The following is a 21,633-nucleotide window of genomic DNA, read 5'->3' as shown; positions in this document are numbered from 1 at the left end:
TTGATTCCTATCCCCAAAGCATGATCATGCGTTAAAAAGAGAGTGTTGTGGGTGTATTTGTGTCTAGCGCCTCTGGGTGATGATCATGATCAGAGCGAACAGGATCCTCAAGCGCGAGGCGAGCTCAATGCAGGAAAAAGTTCTCCGATGTAGGTTATGTAAGCTTTATAACGGTTAAATATAACAACGGAAAAGATGATGCATGTTTTGTCCGGGATCTTACTCTGAAAAGCGGCCAAGTCTATGACTCGACGGTAAGTTTAAGGCTTTGTTTTCTTAAATATGCATTGGCCGCTGCCTTGTTTCCCATCCAGACGCCTCTTATTGGGTTCTTTAAGAAGTGCACGCACATATTGGGCCATAAAGCCGACATAAAGATTTTATGATTTTACACTCCTGACCTGCATTCACTTGAGGTCACTTTCACATCTATTGTACGCTTCATAGGTGTCCGTGAGTGTGTTACCGGATGTGTAAAAACGGAGCTTTTCTCTTTTTACGGTCAAACCATTATATTTTCCTCACTATCTTTTTGATTCTATCTTCCTATGAGCACGTGATTCACTTCTGTACAAATGTTAAACGGTATTATTATTATTATAAAACAAACGCAACGTTCACAGTAACAACGAAACAAATAATTATTAAGGAAATGAGCTTGAATGACATTTAATAATACAGTATAAGTACGGTATATACGGTATAAGATTGCATTATTAATGAACTACTCAACAGCGACATGAGATATTTTGTTGCTGCCAAAATTAATTAGTGAATATGAAAAAAATACTTTAAATTTTATTTATTTTTTTGTTTTGCTGTTTTCAGCTGCTCTAATTGATATGTTGTAAGAATGTAGTTTTTTTCTGTTGTTTTAAAATCAGCTTTTTTATGTAAAGCTTACTGTGAAATGCCAGGTTCAGTTGTGACAACTGACCCCACATGCGTGTAACCTGTTCTCATGAATGTGTAATGAATGTGTAATTAGTGACTTGTCATCTCACAGGCCTGTGAGAGCTCCTAAGGGTTTTTTCCAGTATAATATTAAACCGTATAAAGCCTGCAGTGTTAGATTTTAATACATACTTTTCTAAGGCCCAAATAATCGGCATGATGAAACTTTACAGAAAAAAACCCTGTTTTACACAACTTTCTTTTTACAGTGAAATCTTTAATTACTAGGTTTAGTTGATTATGTATAAATCATATTTAGAAAATCATATTAAAGTGCATGTGTAAATATAAAGGCTTTTGTGAATCATATGCATGACTTGCAGCCATTATTGTATTGTATTGCGTATCATCTCACCAAAGACGTAATATTTGGACATACAGAGCGACAACTGATATTTATGCACATTTTTGTAAGTGCTCTGCTATACTGCTAAAAAGATCTCATTGTTTTACATTACAAGAAATCTGAATTTCATTGTACTTGCAGGCCATGTAAATAACAGGAAAACAAATTTCTAGTTCTTGGTTAAAAAAAAAAATATATATATATATATATATATATATATATATATATATATATATATATATATATATATATATATACACACACACACACACACACACACATATTCTTAACTTGTTATGTGTATGTTTTTTATATAGTCATTTTTGTTTTAGGGAGACATTTTTTGTCCATTTCAGGTCATGTCTCTCTTGCGGTATGTCTGCAAAAGAGTGAAACCTCTTGTGTTTAGGCCTATGCGAAATATAAGATGGTTTAATTTGAAACTAGTCAAACACTTCTTCCTCTTCATTTGTTATAGGGAAGTATAGGTTAGCTTGAAAATGGTATTAGCTACATGCACAACTTCTGCGTTGTGGTTGGTCATATGTTGAGCTTGTTCAACAGGATTCAGAAACAGAAGAAATGGCTGGTTGCAAGTAATTTACTGCGCGGATTTCTTTTATTTTTGTACATGTGTTTATGTGTTCAGTAGGAGGTCTGCTTGTGGAGTACGCGGGGACTTCGCCATTTTGTCTCCTCTGGCTCTGGGATCTCTTCGTCCTCATGGAGCGACTCTACTGGGTTCGTCACAGATGTCTGCAGCTGATATCCACAGACAGGAGGAGGGGCTGGTACTCTCCTCCTTCATCGCTTCCTGCTAAGAGTAGTCTGGATGCTCAGGACCCTCTGGTTCAGCGGCTCACTGAAAAGAGAAGAGTGGTGGTGTCACTATGCGGTCCACAACAAGTGGAGTACCACAGCTTCTCCAAGGGCTTTCAAGACAACAGCATCCGGACCACCAAGTACACCCTCATCAGCTTCATCCCCATGAATCTGTTCCAGCAGTTTCACAGGTCAGATGCTGAGTGGAATGTGTTATGCATTATATAGTTTTTTTTTGTGTGACTTACTGACACATTTGGTTTCTGATAATAGAGCAGCAAATCTGTACTTCCTGTTCTTGGTGTTGCTGAATTGGGTCCCAGTGGTGGAAGCATTTCAGAAAGAGATTACCATGATACCGCTAGCCGTGGTGCTCACCGTCATTGCTTTCAAAGACGCCATGGAGGACTACAGGCGTTACCGCTATGATAAGAAAATTAACAACACACTGACGCACGTCTACAGCTGGTCAGTATATGTTCATCCTGTTAATATGATGTAGTGGATGAGAAGACGTTCATGTTCATGTGACTGTTTCGGTTTCTGTGTGGGTGTTTGGGTGAGTTTTGTAACTTCCTTTCTTGTCTGATTTGTGGAATTCACGTAGTAACTTTTAGTTGGTTATTTCCCTGGATTTGCCCCATATTGCATTATGACCTGTTTCAGTGTTCTACCAGACAAAGATGGATGAATATCTATGAGAACCATAGAATGAGACAGATTGTTAGAATATATAACTGTCTTTTGTCTTTTTCATATTTCAATTAAAAATGACTATTTTACTGATGGATAAAAGTAACGCAATTCGACCTGCAATGCAGATGGTTACAAAGTGATTTTAATATGTCACCCTGGACTACAAAACCAGTCATATGGGTTTTGAATGCTGAATAAATAAGCTATCCATTGATCTATGGTTTGTTAGGATAGGACAATATTTGAAATACGGGGGTGCAAAACATCCAAAAATGTAGTAAATCACCTTTAAAGTTGTCTAAATGTTCTTAGCGATGCATATTATTAATCGAAAACTAACTTTTGATATATTTTCAGTAGGAAGTTTGCAAATAATCTTTAGAGAACATAATCTTTGCATAACACCCTAATGATTTTTGCATAAAAGAACAATCTTTCGTTTTGACCCATACCATTGCTACAGATATAAATGTGCTACTTCAGACTGCTTTTGTGTCCAGGGTCACATTTGTCAAAATATTCAGTGAATAATTTTTTTATTTTGTTACTTTATCAGTTTGAGGCTATTTGGAATAAGTTTTATTCAGTGGTATTTACACATTATAGCAGCATTTACTTTTGAATTAGCATTTATTTTTATATTTTCAGTTTTCGTTATAATTATGGTTTTAGTAAGTTTGTTGTTTTTGTCATTTTTGTCATTATCTTATATTTTCTTTTACAATTAATGATATTATAATTTTTAATTTTTTCTTTAGTGTAGTTCAGTTTTTCCAATGAAATTTTTAGTAAATGAGTATGCAAAAAATATGTATGCAGTATATGAAGTTTAGAGCTCAACAGGCTCGTGGAGAATCATATTCTTAATCTGTCACTGTTTTTGAGCTTTGGGCTTTGGATAAAATGTGATATCTTCTGATTTGTTCTGCATCTTGTGACAGTGGCATATTCAAAGGGTCATACCGTGAAAAAAACGTTTTCTTTTTATCTTTAGAGATAAATGACTTAGTTAAACTCCTAAAACATACTGTAACTTTTAGCCCAAATTTCCCACCAGCTTTAAAGACCTTGCATGTCACTTACATCTCTCCAAAAACCATGTAACTATTAGACAAGACAAAGCGGGAGGATAGGTGGTGTTATTCATAAGCACCCAAAAGCTAACAAAGAGAAGAAGAAAATGTACATAGTGTTGTTTCTGGCGCACTGTATCACCTGCATCTTGACATATCCGTTAGAAGGATCCCAAGGTTAGAAAGTTCATACAAACTGAAAGTTTCGACCGATTTTACTTCCTTATTGTGACGTACTTCCAAGAAATACAGCATTGAATGAGGACAATAGAGGGCGTGGCTTGTTTCTTCTACTGCAATTGATTGGATGTAGTAAAGTAGGCATTTGATTCAGAAATGAACACTGACAGTTGGAGGGTGTAGTTAAGGATGTCATGCTAATGCCCAAGCTGTCAAACCGATGTCTTCAGAAAAGACCCGTCATTTTGAGACAGTAGGAGAATTTTCAGATTTGGATTAAAAATTCCGAAGGCAAACTACTTTTCTTTTTTTTTTTGGTGGCATGGATGAATTGTTTACCACAAAAACAGCAACGTACGCTAACAAAATAAATAGCCAATTTTGATTTCACGCAGAAACTTAACAGCTGTCTATGGCCTCTTGACCGTCACTTTCTTTCTTTCCGTGCACTGGTTTACTATGATGAACAGCCAATCAGAGGGATCTCTCTCATCATAGTCTCAGACACCAATTCAGCTGGCTAGAATTGGCCACCAACGCTGTGGTTTTGTTTTTTGTTTAGTGTTTTATTTTTTTCTTACCATAAAAGTGGAACTCTCCACTTTTACTATCATTAAAAAGTGATGGCTGTCGACACAGATTCACTAACCAAACACTAACAGTTAATTTCTAAGAAATAGCATTGCATGATTTCCCTATTGTGCAAAACTTCCTTCTAAGGACTTTAGCCATTCAAATTAATGATTTTCTTTTATTCTTTCTTCAGTTTTCAATGTAAAGAATTGCCCAATAAAGGGTCTATTTCTAAAACAATGCCTCAGTATTTCCTTGAACGTATATTTTAATGAACTCTAGTGTCTTGATGTGAAACTTCAAATGTAGTTGTGAAATTGCCACCCCTTATAGCCAGTGCTCATTTCTTGTAATAAGAGACAGCGCACATTGCTTTCCCTTTATCTATGTTTAACTATAGCTACTGTAAAACACTTATATCCACAACATGCAATTAAAAATAGCCTTGATAAAGGAATTCTTATTGTATCCAGTCCTCATTAAGCTTTATAGTAATAATAATAATCTTGGTTTCAAAAGTCCAGAGCTCCTTAGATGATAAATAATATGTGTTCTGTGTCCGAGATAAACGTCACACTGCAAACAGGTTGCGTATTTACCAGCCCTCAGTTTTCCCTGTCAAAAAAACGCTTCTGAGTCATAAAAAGCTCTACGTCTACTTTGTTTATGATGCCTGGGAGTGTTTCCTGGACAAGGAGCGGCCTGGTCTATATGTTGTAGATTATTACAGGTTTCTGAGCCACACACGCCACTGTTGGGACAAAGGTTTTGAAGAGCATAAGGCTTCTCAGGTGTCAGATCTTGCTTGTGTTGATATTGGCTGGGACGGAATCAGAGCCATGAATCTGACTAGTGATGGTGAGACCTGTCGGATATGCTTGGGATAGAGAATCTGCCTAAATTGGCTGGACCGTTTTTTAAGGCTGAGCGGAAGAGTCCGGCTGCAATGATTCAGCAGTTGGAGCAAGATCAAGGAGGTGGCATGGCAAAAGATCTGGCCAAAAACAGAAGAGTTGTCATGCCAAGTTGGACTGAACACGAAGAAATAAAGGAATTACAGCAGTCGTACAGCAGGAATAAAGTCCGGACGACCAAGTACACCTTCCTGTCTTTCATTCCCAAGAACCTTTTCGAGCAGCTTCATCGTTTCGCTAATGTATACTTTGTCTTTTTGGGCGCATTGAACTTCGTGCCGATTGTAAATGCCTTCCAGCCAGAGATCTCGATTATTCCTATTGTCTTCGTGATGTCCATTACTGCTGTTAAAGACCTTTGGGAAGACCAGCGTCGGAGGAAGTCTGACCAAAAGGTCAATAACCGCTTATGTGAAGTTTATGACAGGTAAACGTATGACACTTTTCTGAATGTCAGAATTGAAAATATACATATAAGACGCAGTCTGCAGGTGCATACGTCATTTTGAACTTTAACCATGTGCGGCGCGGCAGCTGATATCTGCTATCGGTGGATCATAGCGTAGTGTTCAGTATTTACATGCAAGTTTTGTTCTTCAGTAGGTATTATTTAACCTAGCTGTGAGGTGACTTGTCCCAGATATTTAACTTTTGACAGTTTCTTGATCCCAACACCGGCTTGTTCCTCAAACATTTGTAGGTGTGGCTTCATAACTTTATTTGTGCCAAATCCAATAAACTTTGGTTTTTCCAAAAACATTATTTTGTATTAGCTTGGTAAGGTGCCATAGCCACAATGTTTCTTTGAATTTCCAATCTACCAAGCTTCTGTGTCTATTTTCAATTTGTATCCTATGCTGTAACCCATGTGCGTCATGTTTTTATTAGCGTGCCTTTTAGTTAATGGTTAGCTTGAAGTATAGTTATTATTAAACTGTCTTTTATAATTGAGCGGATATCTCTTGATCAGAGGTCTTTGTATTGTGTGTGTGTGTGTGTGTGTGTGTGTGTGTGTGTGTAAAAACAATGGCATATTTTTACAGATATATGATTCATAGACTGCAAAGTTTGATTTCTCTGAATAAAAAAAAGGGACCAGTTCTCACTATTAACTACAGTATATGTTTATTAACATGCTCATTGTAAACATATTGGCTGTTTATTAGTTGAAGCACATATTCTGCATGGCTTTTTACTACTTCCCTAATCCTACCTAATGCCTAAACTTAACAACTACCTTACTAACTATAAATATTTGGCGATAATCAGGAGTTTATTGAGGCAAAAGTTGAAGTTAATGGTTTGTTAACAACGAGAATTGTCATTTTAAAATAAAGTGTTCAAATGCTGCTGTTGAGATTATATTGTATTTTTGGAGGCTTATGGGAGTATTTGTAGCATGTTGCTACTGTATACAGTGTAAAGAGAACTGTCTGTAAATAACAAGTGTGAAGACACTGTTTATATTTTGCCTTTTCGCACTAATGACCTGACAAATATTGTACCAAAATGTTGAATTATTCAACATTTGGCTCCAGCTAAGCTGTTAATTCTGCTGAGTTAAAAAAGGCTCCCTTGTGATTGTCTTGCCGCAGGGGGTCATATTAGTTTTCCTGTTATGGAGCTGTTGCCGTGGGTGACAATGAAGCGCAGCGTTTGCTTGATTACTATGGCATTGAGGCTGGTTTGTTTAGTTCAGTAGGCATAAAGCAGTTCGCTTTAATCATATGGCACACCGAAGCACAGAAACAAAGGATCATTAGAAATGCATATACCTGTATTTTCCTGGCATGTGGAATGATGCAGGTATATACTGAATGCTTTGTTTCACAATGGTTCTGCAAATATTCACCTGCAAGACTGGTTTTGAGTGCTGTTTTAACTAATAATAAACATCAGGAATAGTGTATTCTGATTGATCAGTCTGCAGTCGAAATATTTTCGTTTAATGAGCACTAAATAGTATGTTTGCCTTTGTTGTTCCTAAAGTAATCATCTTGTGTAATGAAAACAATTCAACATTAGGAATGAGCAAAGTATTGTTGATGCAGACAGCCATTAATACAGATTAAACGTGCTCATGACACGACCCCTTTGCTATACATAACCACGCATAAAACATGGTCGTTATAACACGTATTGTGATACCAAATATTTGGGGAAAATTCTGCACGAATCTGTTTTTTTTCTTGTATTTGATTCCTGTTGTTCTTCCATTTTTAACAGTGCACCCAAATAAAGAGTGTGTGTGTTTGTGTCGAAGGAAGCAGAAGCAGTATGTGGAGCGGCGTTGGGCAGAGGTGTGTGTTGGCGATCTGGTCCGTCTCTGCTGTAATGAGATCATTCCTGCTGACATGGTGCTGCTGCACTCATCTGATCCTAACGGAGTGTGTCACATTGAGACGGCCAACCTGGATGGAGAAACCAACCTCAAACAAAGGCAGGTGGTCCGTGACCTTCCACAGCAGGTGAGTGGCTTTTTCTCTTTCTTTTTTTTTAAATAAGAAAATGCTTTTTGAAGTAATGTTATTATATATGATACACATTGTGCATGTTTATATGAGGTGAAATAAGTTTTGGTATTAAAGTCTATGAAGTTTATATAGACAGTGACTTTAATTTACATCATCTATGATTCTTTGTTTCTGAACGATGCCCCCGTGAAGGTCACGTGACAGAAAAGTTGTATAAATTGCAAGCTATTTTTGTTGGAAGGTTTGCTTTTATGTTTTTATGACTACACGCCTGCTTTTATGATGTACTAGGAGTCGTGGTGATATTTCAGTTCTGAAGTTATGAATTTAAATAAACGTTCACGTTAAATAAATGTTTTCATTACTAAAAACAGGTCTCATTAAATGCTGAAATTCTTAATTTTAATTAAAAACCCTCTTTGAACGGTATGTTAAAATGTGATGTGATCTTCCTTTAGGGATCTGAATTTGTTCCAGAAAACTACAGCAGTTACATTGAGTGTGAAAATCCCAACAATGACTTGAGACGGTTCAGAGGCTTCATGTGAGTAAAGCAGTGAACGACTTAAATAATTTTTTAATGAAAACAATAATGGCTTTGTTTTTGTTTGTTTGTGTTTAATGCTATTTCTAGCTTCTGTGGCTATTTTTATGTCGAGATATATTATAGTTGAATTGTATCATGTCTTTGATATATTTGGCTTAACTCTGCTAACCATCTCTTCGAAAGAGCTAACTGAGACTTCGTTTTTGTACACAGGGAGCATCCAGGTAAGGTGCGGGTTGGACTCCACAGTGAAAACCTGCTCCTGAGGAGCTGCACTGTGAGGAACACGGAGACTGTGATTGGCATTGTGGTCTATGCGGGTCAGTTTCACATCTTTGCACTCAGAGATTGACTTCGATGTGACATGGTCGTTGTACAGAGACCTCAATTGAGCAATAAAAATGTTTGTTCGTGTGTTCAGGTCATGAGACAAAAGCAATGCAGAATAACAGTGGGCCGCGCTACAAACGAAGTAAACTGGAGCGCAGACTCAATATGGACGTCCTCTGGTGTGTCGTTTTACTGCTGCTCATGTGCCTTATTGCTGCTGTAGGTTAGTATTACGGTCATTGACATACTTGTGAGAGTATTTAACTTTTAAGTACTAAGTTATTCATGCTTTTGGGGGTTTAGTTCAATTTTGTGGTTGTGATCTACAGGTCATGGTTTTTGGTTGAGTGGACTACAGAATCCCGTTTACATGATCCCTGACAACACGCATCCTGCTCTCGCTGCCTTTTACATGTTCTGGACCATGATCATTGTTCTGCAGGTAAGTGATCGTGAGCTAAAACATCTGATATCTACACAAACAAATACATGTACACTACCAGTCAAATAATTAGGTCTCTTTGTTTGTTTAATTAAATGTACAGAACAGAAGCAGAAATGTTTTTTAAATGTCATTTTTAAACTGTTTTCTATTTGGAATATTATTACAGTGTAATTTAATTTTGTCATAGCAATGCTGAATTTAAGTCTTTAGCATCACATCTTTCTAATTTGCTGATTACACTTTCGCTCATTACTTCTAATTTGCTGACAAATTTTTACTATTGTCAGTGTTGGAAACAGTTTGGCTTAATAATTTTGTGAAAAAAGTTTACATTTTTATATTTTTAGTATTACTTTTATTACTTGAGAAATAATTTGTAGCATTATGATTTTATTTACTGTTACTTTTGATCAATTTAATACACCCTTGGTCATTAAAAGTAGTAATGTCTTTAAAACGAAAACCTTAAGAACAAAATTATTAAGCATCAGAAGCTTTTACGACAGTTTTTCAGCAGTTTTCAACACTGATAATACCAAAAACTTAATTAGAATATTAGAAGGATTTCTGAAGGACCAATGTGTCACTGAAGAAGGAGAAATGAAGCTCATTAAAAGTACATACATAGGATATCTGACATTGCTGTCCTTCTCCTCTGTTGCAGGTGCTGATTCCCATCTCCCTCTATGTGTCCATAGAGATTGTGAAGCTGGGACAGATTTATTTTATTCAGAATGATTTAGATCTGTATAACCCAGTGCTGGACACAGGAGTGCAGTGCAGAGCGTTGAACATCACAGAAGATCTTGGACAGATCCAGTATCTGTTTTCTGACAAGACGGGAACCCTCACAGAGAACCGCATGCTGTTCCGCCGCTGCACTGTTGCAGGAACCGAGTACCCTCACCATGAGAACGGTCAGTTTACTGCACCTTCACGATTGGCATGCCAGTAATAAAGAATTAAAGAATAAAAAATTTCACTTGAAATGTTAAATTAATTGACTGGCTTACTTTTAATCTCAATAATGATTAGAGACAGATTTTACATTTATATTTAGTCATATGGTAGACGCTTTTATGACACCTTTATAATTCTCAGTTAGCTTAACGCACTACATATACCAAGGTTTTTTTTTTAATTGTATAATAATTTAAAAGATACTAAGTAGATAGAATACTGAAAGAATAGAGCAGCTAGTGTTAGTCTAAGAGGTACAAGTTTTTTTTAATGAAATAGAATTTGAATAGAAAGTGTTACATTTATTTTACAGAATGTTTTTCTAGAGCTGTCAAACTTAACGTGCTTATGTCAGCCTAACATACTCATAAATTGTGGAAAATTAAGTAAAAGCAAAAGTATTTCATTTTTGGCGTAAATCATTTATATACGTTTTTCTCCCTCCATCAGTCTTTAAAAATAAAATCTTTATATTATCTATCTTCACTACATTTTACTAGCTACTATTACCAATTAGCTTTACCATTTATCGACGTGTAAAATGTATTCGGTTTGATCTACCTTCATGATATTTAATGTGTTTAACTTGTGGTGTTTATATACGATATTGATAGTGTTCTAATAATAACTATCGGTAGTCCCCTGATTATGATCCTGTTTACTTGTTACTCTTCAGCGGTTTCTCTGGAACAGTATGAGGAGCAGGGCTGTCTCGATGCAGATCACTCTCTCACCCTGAGGTCCCGCACTAGCAGGAAGTCACTGAGCTGTAAATCACTCAGCTGCAACCGGAGTTCAGTGTCCCTCAATACCCTCACTGCAGAGTCAGACACACACTCTGTCCACGACACACTCCGCAGACACACACCTGGAGCCTTCAGCAGCACCATGGTGAGACAAGAACAGACATATCTATAATATTTACTGTACATGTGTACTTTTCATGTCTTTATTACTTTATTCCCTGTATTAGTGATCTGTTAATGTTTAGAGTAACACACACCCCAAGTATTCATTGGCACGCATGTGACGTTGTGTCATTTTGTCAATTGTCGTCTAGGAGTGTGCCGTGGTTCCAGACCCGCAGCTTCAGGCAAAGCTGAACTCGCTGTCTTCACCCATGCGTTCTCCTCTCCGACAGCAAGCTGCTGAAATCTCTCACATACTCGACTTCTTTCTCGCCCTCACTGTCTGTAACACCGTGGTAGTTTCCTCACCCACTCAGCCAAGACATGTGGTATGAAGCGATAATCTCAAACTCATGCTATCATTTTTGCATTTTATTTTGATTCTTGCTATTAACAAACCATTAACCATTGATTTTTCCTCAATAAACTCCTAATTTGCTGCTTATTAATAGTGAGCGAGTTGTTAAATTTTGCTATTGGGTACGATTAGGAATGTAGAATATGGTCTTGCAGATTAAGTATTAATAAATGCAGAGGCATGCTATTAAGTAATTCATTAATAGTTAGATTAATTGGTCCTCATACTACAGTTTTATCTATTTTTTCATATTCACCAATTAACATTTTAAATAATACAGTAGATCTCTATTTTTTTCAGTAGTACAGTGATGCTTTAATTGGTGTTTTTACAGACTTATGTGCATTTAACTACAGGTTTGCATGGTAAAACCTTCTCAGGAAAGAACTTTCAATTCATCCCCCTTCAAGCTCTGGTGCACTTTCAGACTGCTTCACAAGTGTCACATATTGCTATAATTTTGAGTGTTTTTTGTATTAAGTGTTCTGATACAAGCATTTTAAATGCAAAAACCATTACAATTAGTATGGCAAGTGCTATGTGTAGTCACTTAGCAAAATGTCGGTAAAGGCAAAAGAGATTCATTACAGACAAAAAGATCCATTGTCTATTGTCAGTAGTGAAGGGATGCATGAAGCACCACTCACAATGAAATCACTTTCAGTCGCTGTCAAACCAAGCAGTTTTTTAGTCAACACTGCAAAACTATGTCCAACTTGAACCCAGAATCTGTGTAAAAAACAAATCTTTCACTCTCACTTCAAATTCCAGTTCAGATGCATTTCTATTGGAATTATTACATTTGTGTCAATGATTAAAAAATGTGTCCATATTTTTTTTAAATGTCTGATTATTGTTGTTTGTTTTAACAGTGTTTTACTATTAAGCATTAAGCATCTTTACAAATCTGCAGGGCAAATGGTGATAGTGATAGTATAGACATTTTTCTTAATCTGTGTTTTTTTTAGTGGACATGTTTCTCTGAAAATTATTCATTGGATGTCACCTTGCAGGAATAGTCAGTCAGTTTTTTAGGCTGGCTATCAAACTGAATTAACATTTGTTGTGAATACGTGATTAATATTAATTTGTGATATCAGGTTCAGATGCCCGTGGTTCGCACACCCCTGCGCTCTCTAGAGGAGATAAAGGCTATGTTTCAGAAGCTGAGTCTGCCTCGCTTTCCCTCATCACCTAGTCAGAACACAGACACTCCTGCCAGCCTAACCAAAAAACTCTTCACTCGGGGTCGTTCGGCTTCCTACTTCCCTAACAGCAGCCCGCAAACACCCATCACAATCCTACAGTCACCCAACACACCCTCCGGCACCCCTTCAGACACCCCCGTCACTCCAGCCCTTTCCAGTGGAGCGTGGAGCGAGGACGTGGATGACATGCTGAAGGCCAAAGATAACTCTAGTGATGAGTCAGAGAGCGATGATGAAGATGAGGCGCAAGAGTTGCTGTACGAGGCGGAGAGTCCGGATGAGGCAGCATTGGTGCAAGCAGCGAAGGCCTATGGGTGTACTCTGCTTGGCCGGTCCCCAGAGCAAGTCCTTGTAGCTGTTCCAGGCACCGGGCCGCTGTCCATCCCTCTGCTACACGTTCTGCCATTTCATTCTGCTCGCAAGAGGATGTCTGTTGTGGTGCGCCATCCGCTCACTGGAGAGGTGGTCGTTTACACTAAAGGAGCTGATAATGTCATTATGGAGCTGGCTGAAACAGGTATGTGAGGTGACGTCTTTTAAGTCTTATTAAGATTGGTTCGCACTGTCCCAAACAATGCAAATGCTTCAGATATCATACAGTTTTTGGACTTAAATTGATTTTGTTTCAGTTGATAAACACAATGTTCTGCAAGCGCGGATAGATTTACTTCAAAGCAAAATGACGTATATTTTAAATTGAAAGGAATAGTTCACCCCAAAATTTTATTTTTCTCATTTACTCAACCTCTTGTAGTTCCAAACCTGTATATGGTTCTTTCTCATGTTAAACACAAAAGAAGATATTTTGAAGAACCAAACCATAGTTGGTCCTCATTGACTCTATGGAATTCAATGGGGGAAAACCAGTACTAGTTTATTTTGTGGATTGTAAGAAAAGAAATGTGTAGAGTTGCTTGTCCCCACTGACCTTTTAGTATGTATGGAGAAATACTACAGCAGTCTATGAGGACCAGAAACTGCAGAAATAAATGAATACAGGTTTGGAACAACGTAAGAGTGAGTAGATGATGATCTTCAAATATCTCTGTGGAAGTTGCAAATATTTTTGTAACATCTCATACTGTTGATATCTCATATTACTTCTGGTTAAGGATTTAAAAAGGCAGCTTTCTGTTGGTTCAAAGAAGAAAAGCACTGTGAGGGTGCGGTCGTATTTAACCATTGTATGCTGAAATGCTTTGGCCAAAATTCAGTTATCTCAATAGGAATCTGTGCAATTGGGAATTCTTTGCCTATGAAATTTATTCAAAGTGTCTGCAATGTGACCGTGCCTTGAGACCTCTGAGAAGAATCAAGTGTAAAAGCCCTTGAGTCATGATCCCCTCAAGTGTGTGAAACACTGTATGTTTAGTAGATTACAGACAGGACAGAGGGTTGCCATTTCAGTTTACAAACTGTGTATGTATTCAATTATATTATAGCCTTAAAGTTTAAGAATCACATTCGTCCATAATGTCATTTTGTTCTAATTCCAGTAAAATATTTTTTTATCTGAGATGTAGTATTGAACCCTAAGAACTCATGTCTTTATTTTTTCTGTGTTTGTATCTGGGGTGCAGTTGAAGATGGTTTCTCTAGGGAGATCATGGATCGGACGCAGAGACACCTGGACCAGTATGCAAGAGAGGGCCTGCGCACTCTCTGTGTAGCTAAAAAAGTAAGCCTTTCTCTCACTTCTCTTATTTGCAACATTTATTATCTTTCATTTTGCACACAGCACTGAAATGCCTCTGCATGGAGGTCGAGTCTTGAAACAAATTGTCAGCATATGATTGACAGGTATTGGAAGAGCAGGAATACAAAGCCTGGCTGAAGACACACGAGTATGCAGAAACCAGCATTGAAAACAGAGAAGAGCTTCTGCTCGAATCTGCAGAGAGACTGGAAACTAATCTCACATTACTGGGTGAGATACGAAGACATTGAAGACAAAAATTAAATCGTGAATTTTTATTGCGTGTTGGTCGTCCTAGCCTGTTTGTGTCTTGGCTTCAAGGGGCGACGGGTATAGTGGACCGCCTGCAGGAGGAGGTGCCTGAGACCATTGAGGCTCTGCAGGAAGCTGGGATTAAAGTGTGGGTCCTCACTGGGGACAAACAAGAGACGGCAATTAATATTGCTTTTGCTTGCAAGCTGCTCAGACCTACAGACTGCATATTGATGGCTAACTGTGACAGCAAGGTAAGTAGAGGTGGAAAAACAAGACTTATGATAAATGTGGCAAGTTTTTGAGCTTCTTTGGCAGGCTTTTTTTTAACAATGCTTCCCACTGAAAATGAGTCATAAATCTGGATGTTTTAGTCTCACCTTGTTGCACATTGGTTGTGATATTTTCCATATGCTACAGAATATATATATATATTATATAATAATTTCAATTCCTAATCTTGAACAACCTAATCCTAAACTAAAAGGGAGGTAACGGTTCTATCAATAAATGTATTAATATACAATTAAAACCAACCTAGAAAAATGGACACTCATATGTTGAGTCTTTTATGTTGCTATATGTGTTTTATTCCTCAGGAGACATGTGAGGCTCGACTTCATGAGTTACAGCAGGAGATGGAAAGCAAGGCAAAGGAAGGCGTGTCTGAAGATGGTAGCTCTGACTGTGTGTTGGTCATTGACGGCCGTACGCTGGACTACGCTCTGCAGAAGGAGCTACAGGGGTCGTTCCTGGAGCTCACGTGCCGCTGTCGCTCAGTCATATGCTGCAGATCCACTCCTCTGCAGAAGAGCCAGGTGGTGCGGCTCGTCAGAGACAAGCTGAAGGTCATGACCCTGGCTATAGGTGAGTAAGGCCAGCGAAAGATCTGATGAAGGGGCATGGTTGAATGTCAGTGCACAGTGTTGTTCAAACTGAAATGTGTGATGCTTATATTCAGGTGATGGAGCCAATGATGTCAGTATGATTCAAATGGCAGATGTCGGCATCGGCATTTCAGGCCAGGAGGGCATGCAGGTACAGTGCAAGCAGAAAACAAAAACAAAACAAGATGTGTAATTGCATTACTCGTTTTGACAAATCTTGGCAAATTTTGACTAATTGCACTGCATTCAAAAGTCTGTCTCCTATGCTCATCAAGGTTACATGTATTTGAACAAAAATACAGTAAAATTATACATTTATTGCAATTTAAATATACTGTTTTGATATGTAATTTATTCCTGTGACGTCGTTAGTGTCAGATGGTCCTTCAGCAGTTAATTTGCAGAAACAGAACTCTTTTTAACTTTTTAACAGTTGTTTTGCATTGTGCATTTCAATCATTTCATTCAAACTGCAGTTTCTGATTTTGCTGATAATACACAATATCTTTTTATAATGAAAGCCTTGTAGTTCGTCTGATAAATAAGATCTCTTTCTCTCTATATATAGGCAGTGATGTCCAGCGACTTTGCTATTTCTAGATTTAAGTTCCTGAGAAAGCTCATTTTGGTGCATGGTCATTGGTGTTACACTCGATTGGCTAACATGATCCTCTATTTCTTCTACAAGAACGTGGTGAGTAATCACACAGTTCCTCATGCAGCCTTATCTTCTGAATCAGTGTGGTCCTGATTGTTCCTCTCCTTTTCTTTTCTCATGTAGATGTACGTGAACCTTTTGTTCTGGTACCAGTTCTTCTGTGGATTTTCAGGCAGCACAATGACCAACTCATGGGTTTTAATCTTCTTCAACCTGCTCTTCACCTCCGTCCCTCCAATCATATACGGCGTGCTGGACAAAGATGTGTCCAGCGAGACGCTCCTCGACCTGCCTGATCTATACAAGTCTGGACAAAACTCTCAGGTGGACATCCTGTCTCACAATCCGTTATGTTGTTTTGCAGTGTGTTATACGTGGTTATGAAGATGGTGATATTTGTGTAGTAATGTGATGCTTGATTTTCAGGCCTATCTTCCGTCAACATTCTGGATGAATATTCTTGATGCGTTTTACCAAAGTCTAGTGTGTTTCTTCATACCTTACTTTGTAAGTTATTGTAAAGTTCTTCGCTTTACTCGGTATCCTGTTGAATTGTCAGAGCAGTGTTGACATTTAACAATTTACATTTGTTTTTTTTGTTATGAAGGCATATGCAGGGTCTGATATAGGGGTATTTTCCTTTGGCTCTCCAATCAATGGCTCCGCTCTCCTCATCATCCTCTTGCATCAGCTCATCGAGAGCCGCACAGTGGTGAGCAGTTGCTCAGTTTCCCTTCCAGGCGCAAAATTTATGGGAGTAGAGTATTGAAATCAATTTACTAACGTTTGTGATTGCTTAATTACTGGTATTTGCTCCATTTATTTATCGATTTACTGAGCATTGGCAGTAAATCACACACAGAATTTTCTCCTCCTGCTTTTATGGAATTGCACTCTAGTTCTAATTTTCCCTGTTTAGGAAAAATCTGGCCCCAATTATGAAAACTAAAATTCTTAAACACTAACACGTAGAAGCTTGGAATAATTTAGCCGTCTTAATGTTTTTGGAAGATTATTGGAAGTCTCTTACGCTCACCAACGCTGAAATGATTTATTCAAAATTACAATAGGAAAGTAATTAATAAAAAATAACTATTTAAAAGAAGTGCTTACTATTTAATATGTTTTAAAATTACATTTAAAAGCGTGAATAAATTAAATTCCCAGCAGTAATTGGTTGATTTTTAGGTTTTGCCCCACCCATGTTAAATCCTGTCTGACAGTCTTATAGAAAATATCACGCTTACAACACAGTATTGAGTACTTCATGTCACAAAGCATGCATACCGTATCATATTAATAATATTAAGTCTTTACTTATGGGTGACTCTCTCTGTATCTTATGCTAATGCTGGTCTTATGTTATTTTTTTCAGACATGGATACATACTGCATTGCTGCTCTTCAGTGCTTTGTTCTATTACGCCTTTGTTCTCTTGTTCAGCCTTACCTGTGTGACATGCAATTCTCCCACAAACCCCTTGGGCATTGAGACAAAAATTATGTCTCAGCCACTCTACTACCTAGTATGTGGATTTACCACAGTCCTGGCCCTGCTACCTAGGTATTACACACACATCTGAATCCGCTCATTTACATACCAGTTACAGTAATGGATTGTAACACTGAATACTTTCAAATAATAATTAAGACAATTACATGTTGTAAGCAAACCTGTTTACATGCAATTATTCAGATTATTATATAGACATATTGTTTTTTATCTCCATTTTTTGCACAGCCAACAGCAGGATCGAATGAAAAACATGTCTAGAGATGTGCAGAACGGTTGCCCTATGCCGCACCGCTTGATTTAGCGATTCTTAGTGAAGGGAAAACTTTAGAACAATGTCAGCGAGTTCATTCATGAAATTATGTAAACGACATACCGCATTTGAGCACATGCTCACTTCGGTGCAGTAATAATGTGATTAAGGTGTTTCATAAGGTGTTTATTTCTATTACCATTGGTGTACACCACATAGTTTAATTTGAGTGTGGTTTAAACAATTATACGTTTGCATAAGTTTGATTATGTATTAAAGTATTATGTTTATGTGAACTAAAGTTTAATTGCAATATTGGCAAAATCCAATGAGGATTCATCAAGGACTTCTGTATAGCGATGAAGGGCAAAATATTAAATGTTATGGATGAATATTTGAGAATGTAATCCACAATTTTGTAGATTTGTAGACCCAAATTAAAAATTCAGTATCTCTTGAACCAAACCATATAGGGCCATAAAAAATAAAGATGCTAAAAGGAAAGTTTGTTAGGATCCAATATCTAAAAGGGCATTAAGATATCTTTGACACTTTTTGAGTTACAAACTTTGGAGAAAGAAACTCAAAAAGTGCTGTTTCCCCATTTTTAAAAGGTCACCATTGGCACATAATGCAACAAACATTGCTAAAGTCAACATATTTTACTAACATATCTACTAATCTCTGTGTAAAAATAACATTTTCGTATTTATCCTCCTGTAATTTGGCTGAATCTTACTGGATTACTTAATAAATAGTAAGCCATCAAAATTAAAATATTTGAAATTAAACTATAAAAATTATAATCATTGATTTATACTCACATTGTTACATAATAAAAAATTTGGCCAAATTGGACAGCCCTACAAACAAGCCCAGCAAACAATACGTTTGATATCTTCTCATTGAATAGAATCAAAGTTTGCAGACTCAATCTGCTAAAAATATGCAGACTGCAAATCTGTGCAAAAGTCATGTTGAGTATTTCAGCCTTTAGACGCAAAGATTACTTAGTTTATCTTTTAGTATATCTTTTGCAGTGAATGCAAGCAACCTGCATGTACAAAATTTCAAGTTAAAGGAAGCAACATTATTTTAACTGTTATTGAAATCCAGTCTTGACAAACTAGTTTTCAGTTGTTCCTAATTCATGTGGATAGGATTTATGTTGTATTCATTTTAACTGCATAGAAAAGATGCATGTGGGAGTTACAGCAGTGGCTGGTAAAAAAAAAAAACTGCCAGACTTTACTGGAATTAGTCTCTTATGGTTTTATCTTGTCATGATGATTAACTCTCGGCTCTTTCTGTGTCACAGGATCCTGTGTCGTGCCTTTTGTAACACCATCTGTCCATCTGACCTGGTGAGAGCACAGAAAATGGAGAGACTCTCAGCACAAGACTACTCCATGAGTTTACAGCAGTGGAAGCATAACAGAGTTTCTCAAAGACTGTCCTCCAGACGCGTCCCTCAGAACCTCAGTGTGAACGCAGACATGCCCCATTTAACAGACTGTATCGCTGAAGCCGGCGCTGTTCTCTCATGACCAATGGGGAAGTGGCCCGTGACCGTATATTCTTGCACTTTAATAATCGGCAGATACTCTGACCAGTCGGACAACAAAAATCTGTCTTTTCTCTGCCCAGTAAGTGTTTTCACAGTGATGTACAGTACCTGGGCTCTGTGGAGCAAACTCATTCCCGTCCGGTGAGCGCAGGATAGACTTGGAAACTTGCTTTTGTAGAGAATCGTTTACATTTCACAAGGCTGTGCCTGTGATATTTTGTAATTACACATGCACTCCAGAATTACGCAAGAACCTCAGAGTTGTGAGGACGAATTGTGGGTCGGGACGTGGCTGGTGTTTGCCAAAATGATGTGGCTACTTTGCTCCTACTTTAATGCAATACTCCATTTTTGAGGGTAAAAGAAATTCAGAACTTCACATCTGCATCTGCATAGACCATGAGAAAATGAGCTTGCACAAACTAACACAAATTCCCACAGTCGTATTTATTTTAGCACACCGCAACTGATACCCTTTGAGACTATAGGAATGATCTTTTTTGTTTTCCTGGTAATCTCTTAATAATTCGGAGAGATGCTGTGTCTTGATCGTGGAGGAGTTCAGTACCATGAGGCCTTTACATTAAATGAACATTCCCTGCCCAGGAATAAAATGAGGTGAACATAAACGGAAGCTAATGTATTCGTGACCCGAGGTCCTTGATGTCCATCTGTGTATTCAATCTCACAGTGAACGTGCTGACTGCATGTGTTACAAGTGGACAAGTCCAGTATTTCATGATGAACGCTAGATTGCTTTTTATACTTCAATGCAATTTTATTTTCATTGCAAAAGTGAATGCTTGAATTTTGAAAATGTGAATTAATAATCCAGGATGATCTTCTAAGATGATTTTGAGTCACTGACTAGAAAACATTATTTATAGTCATTATTTAGCATCTCATGTGAGCCATTTGTAAATTTGCAATAAAATACACAAAGCGTTAAAACGCGACTACTGCTTGAATATGAACGCATACGCAACAGTTATAAACAACAGAGGAAAGATGTTCAGGCTGCAAAATAAAAGTCTTTATTTTAAGGTTCACTCAAGTCCAGTTGCATGTCTCTCTTTTTTTTGTTTGGTTGGTTTTTTGAGTCACAAGACGGCTCGGTTACTACAAAGTAAGGTTTTGTTACTAGACAGAACTGTGTACAATGTAGGGCAAATTACCAGAAAAAAACACAAAACGACTCTGTTATGGCACATCAGAAATGAAATAATCTGAAAATAATAATTAATAATAAGTCCACACACAAGACGGGTAACATACAACATTTTTGAGTCAGAAAAGGATACAATTCATAAATTGTCATGCTGGGGCAAGTTGTCACACATGCTACCAAATGTAACTTTTTTTTAGTTAGAAGTTGCATTCAAAGTCGACTTGACATAAAAAAATAGGGCATGACACTTCAGCATAACAGCATTGTAAGTATATGAGATGTGGGGTTTTAATAATGCATGTGAAAATGTGCTGTGGTCAGGAGATGGCAGCATAAACAAGTGTTAGTTGAAAAAGTATCCTACTATATATATAGTATCACAAAAGATGACACATATACTTTAACAGCTGTTTTTATCCAAAGCGATGATGGCTGCGTGTGTTTCTTTGGAGGTAACCATTCCTGACAAGAACACAATGTGTCCATTCCTTCTTTTGAAGTGCATCTGTCTTTTGTAGCAGTCAGCATGCTCTTACAATCAAATTGATATTGATAGTGATTTTACCCGACTAGTACTCATTCACACCTTCACATGTGCTGCTGATACAATTAGTGTCAGGATCGGAAAACAGTGAAATTTGTTTTTGTTTTTTTGTAAAGCTTTTAGGAATGATTTAAAGTGCATCTGATGACTCAGTTATGTAGAAACGATGTGAACGAACACAACAGATTAATCAGCAAACCTCGCAAAACACAACATTTCTGTCACTGGTAAAATCTTTGGGCATGACTGTAGATGAACAATATGGTTGTTATTCTAATCCCACCCTAAAAACATAAATTAGAAAAGTA

At 37.4% G+C, this 21,633-nt stretch overlaps 1 protein-coding gene across 3 annotated transcripts; it reads left to right on the top strand.

Annotated features, from left to right (window-relative positions):
* Positions 1–75: 75 nt before the first annotated feature.
* Positions 76–20,662, top strand: atp10d (ATPase phospholipid transporting 10D). Of its 3 annotated transcripts, none has more exons than XM_043255554.1 (23): positions 76–254; positions 1,953–2,313; positions 2,396–2,590; positions 7,822–8,026; positions 8,491–8,576; positions 8,793–8,899; positions 9,001–9,132; positions 9,239–9,351; positions 10,019–10,271; positions 10,991–11,205; positions 11,375–11,551; positions 12,681–13,305; positions 14,369–14,466; positions 14,589–14,715; positions 14,806–14,990; positions 15,336–15,603; positions 15,698–15,774; positions 16,192–16,317; positions 16,405–16,605; positions 16,708–16,788; positions 16,889–16,993; positions 17,657–17,844; positions 19,365–20,662. In XM_043255554.1, the coding sequence occupies exons 2-23, from the start codon at positions 2,024–2,026 to the stop codon at positions 19,591–19,593; spliced, it is 4,083 nt and encodes a 1,360-aa protein (XP_043111489.1). In that variant the 5' UTR covers positions 76–254; positions 1,953–2,023; the 3' UTR covers positions 19,594–20,662. The 3 variants fall into 3 exon arrangements, with proteins under 3 accessions (XP_043111489.1, XP_043111488.1, XP_043111490.1); XM_043255553.1 differs by having other exon boundaries at positions 1,950–2,313; XM_043255555.1 differs by lacking the exons at positions 76–254; positions 1,953–2,313; positions 2,396–2,590 and adding an exon at positions 3,563–5,985.
* Positions 20,663–21,633: the final 971 nt, after the last annotated feature.

This window comes from Puntigrus tetrazona, chromosome 13, assembly GCF_018831695.1.
Source record: "Puntigrus tetrazona isolate hp1 chromosome 13, ASM1883169v1, whole genome shotgun sequence".
Lineage (NCBI taxonomy): Eukaryota > Metazoa > Chordata > Actinopteri > Cypriniformes > Cyprinidae > Puntigrus > Puntigrus tetrazona.
This window is presented reverse-complemented; position numbering and strand designations above follow the sequence as displayed.

Coding starts and splice junctions, on each gene's coding strand:
- atp10d (XM_043255554.1), top strand. CDS start 2,024: ATGGAGCGACTCTACTGGGTTCGTCACAGATGTCTGCAGCTGATATCC. Junction 2,314..2,395: donor CTGTTCCAGCAGTTTCACAG/GTCAGATGCTGA, acceptor TTCTGATAATAG/AGCAGCAAATCTGTACTTCC. Junction 16,789..16,888: donor GTTTCTTCATACCTTACTTT/GTAAGTTATTGT, acceptor TTTGTTATGAAG/GCATATGCAGGGTCTGATAT.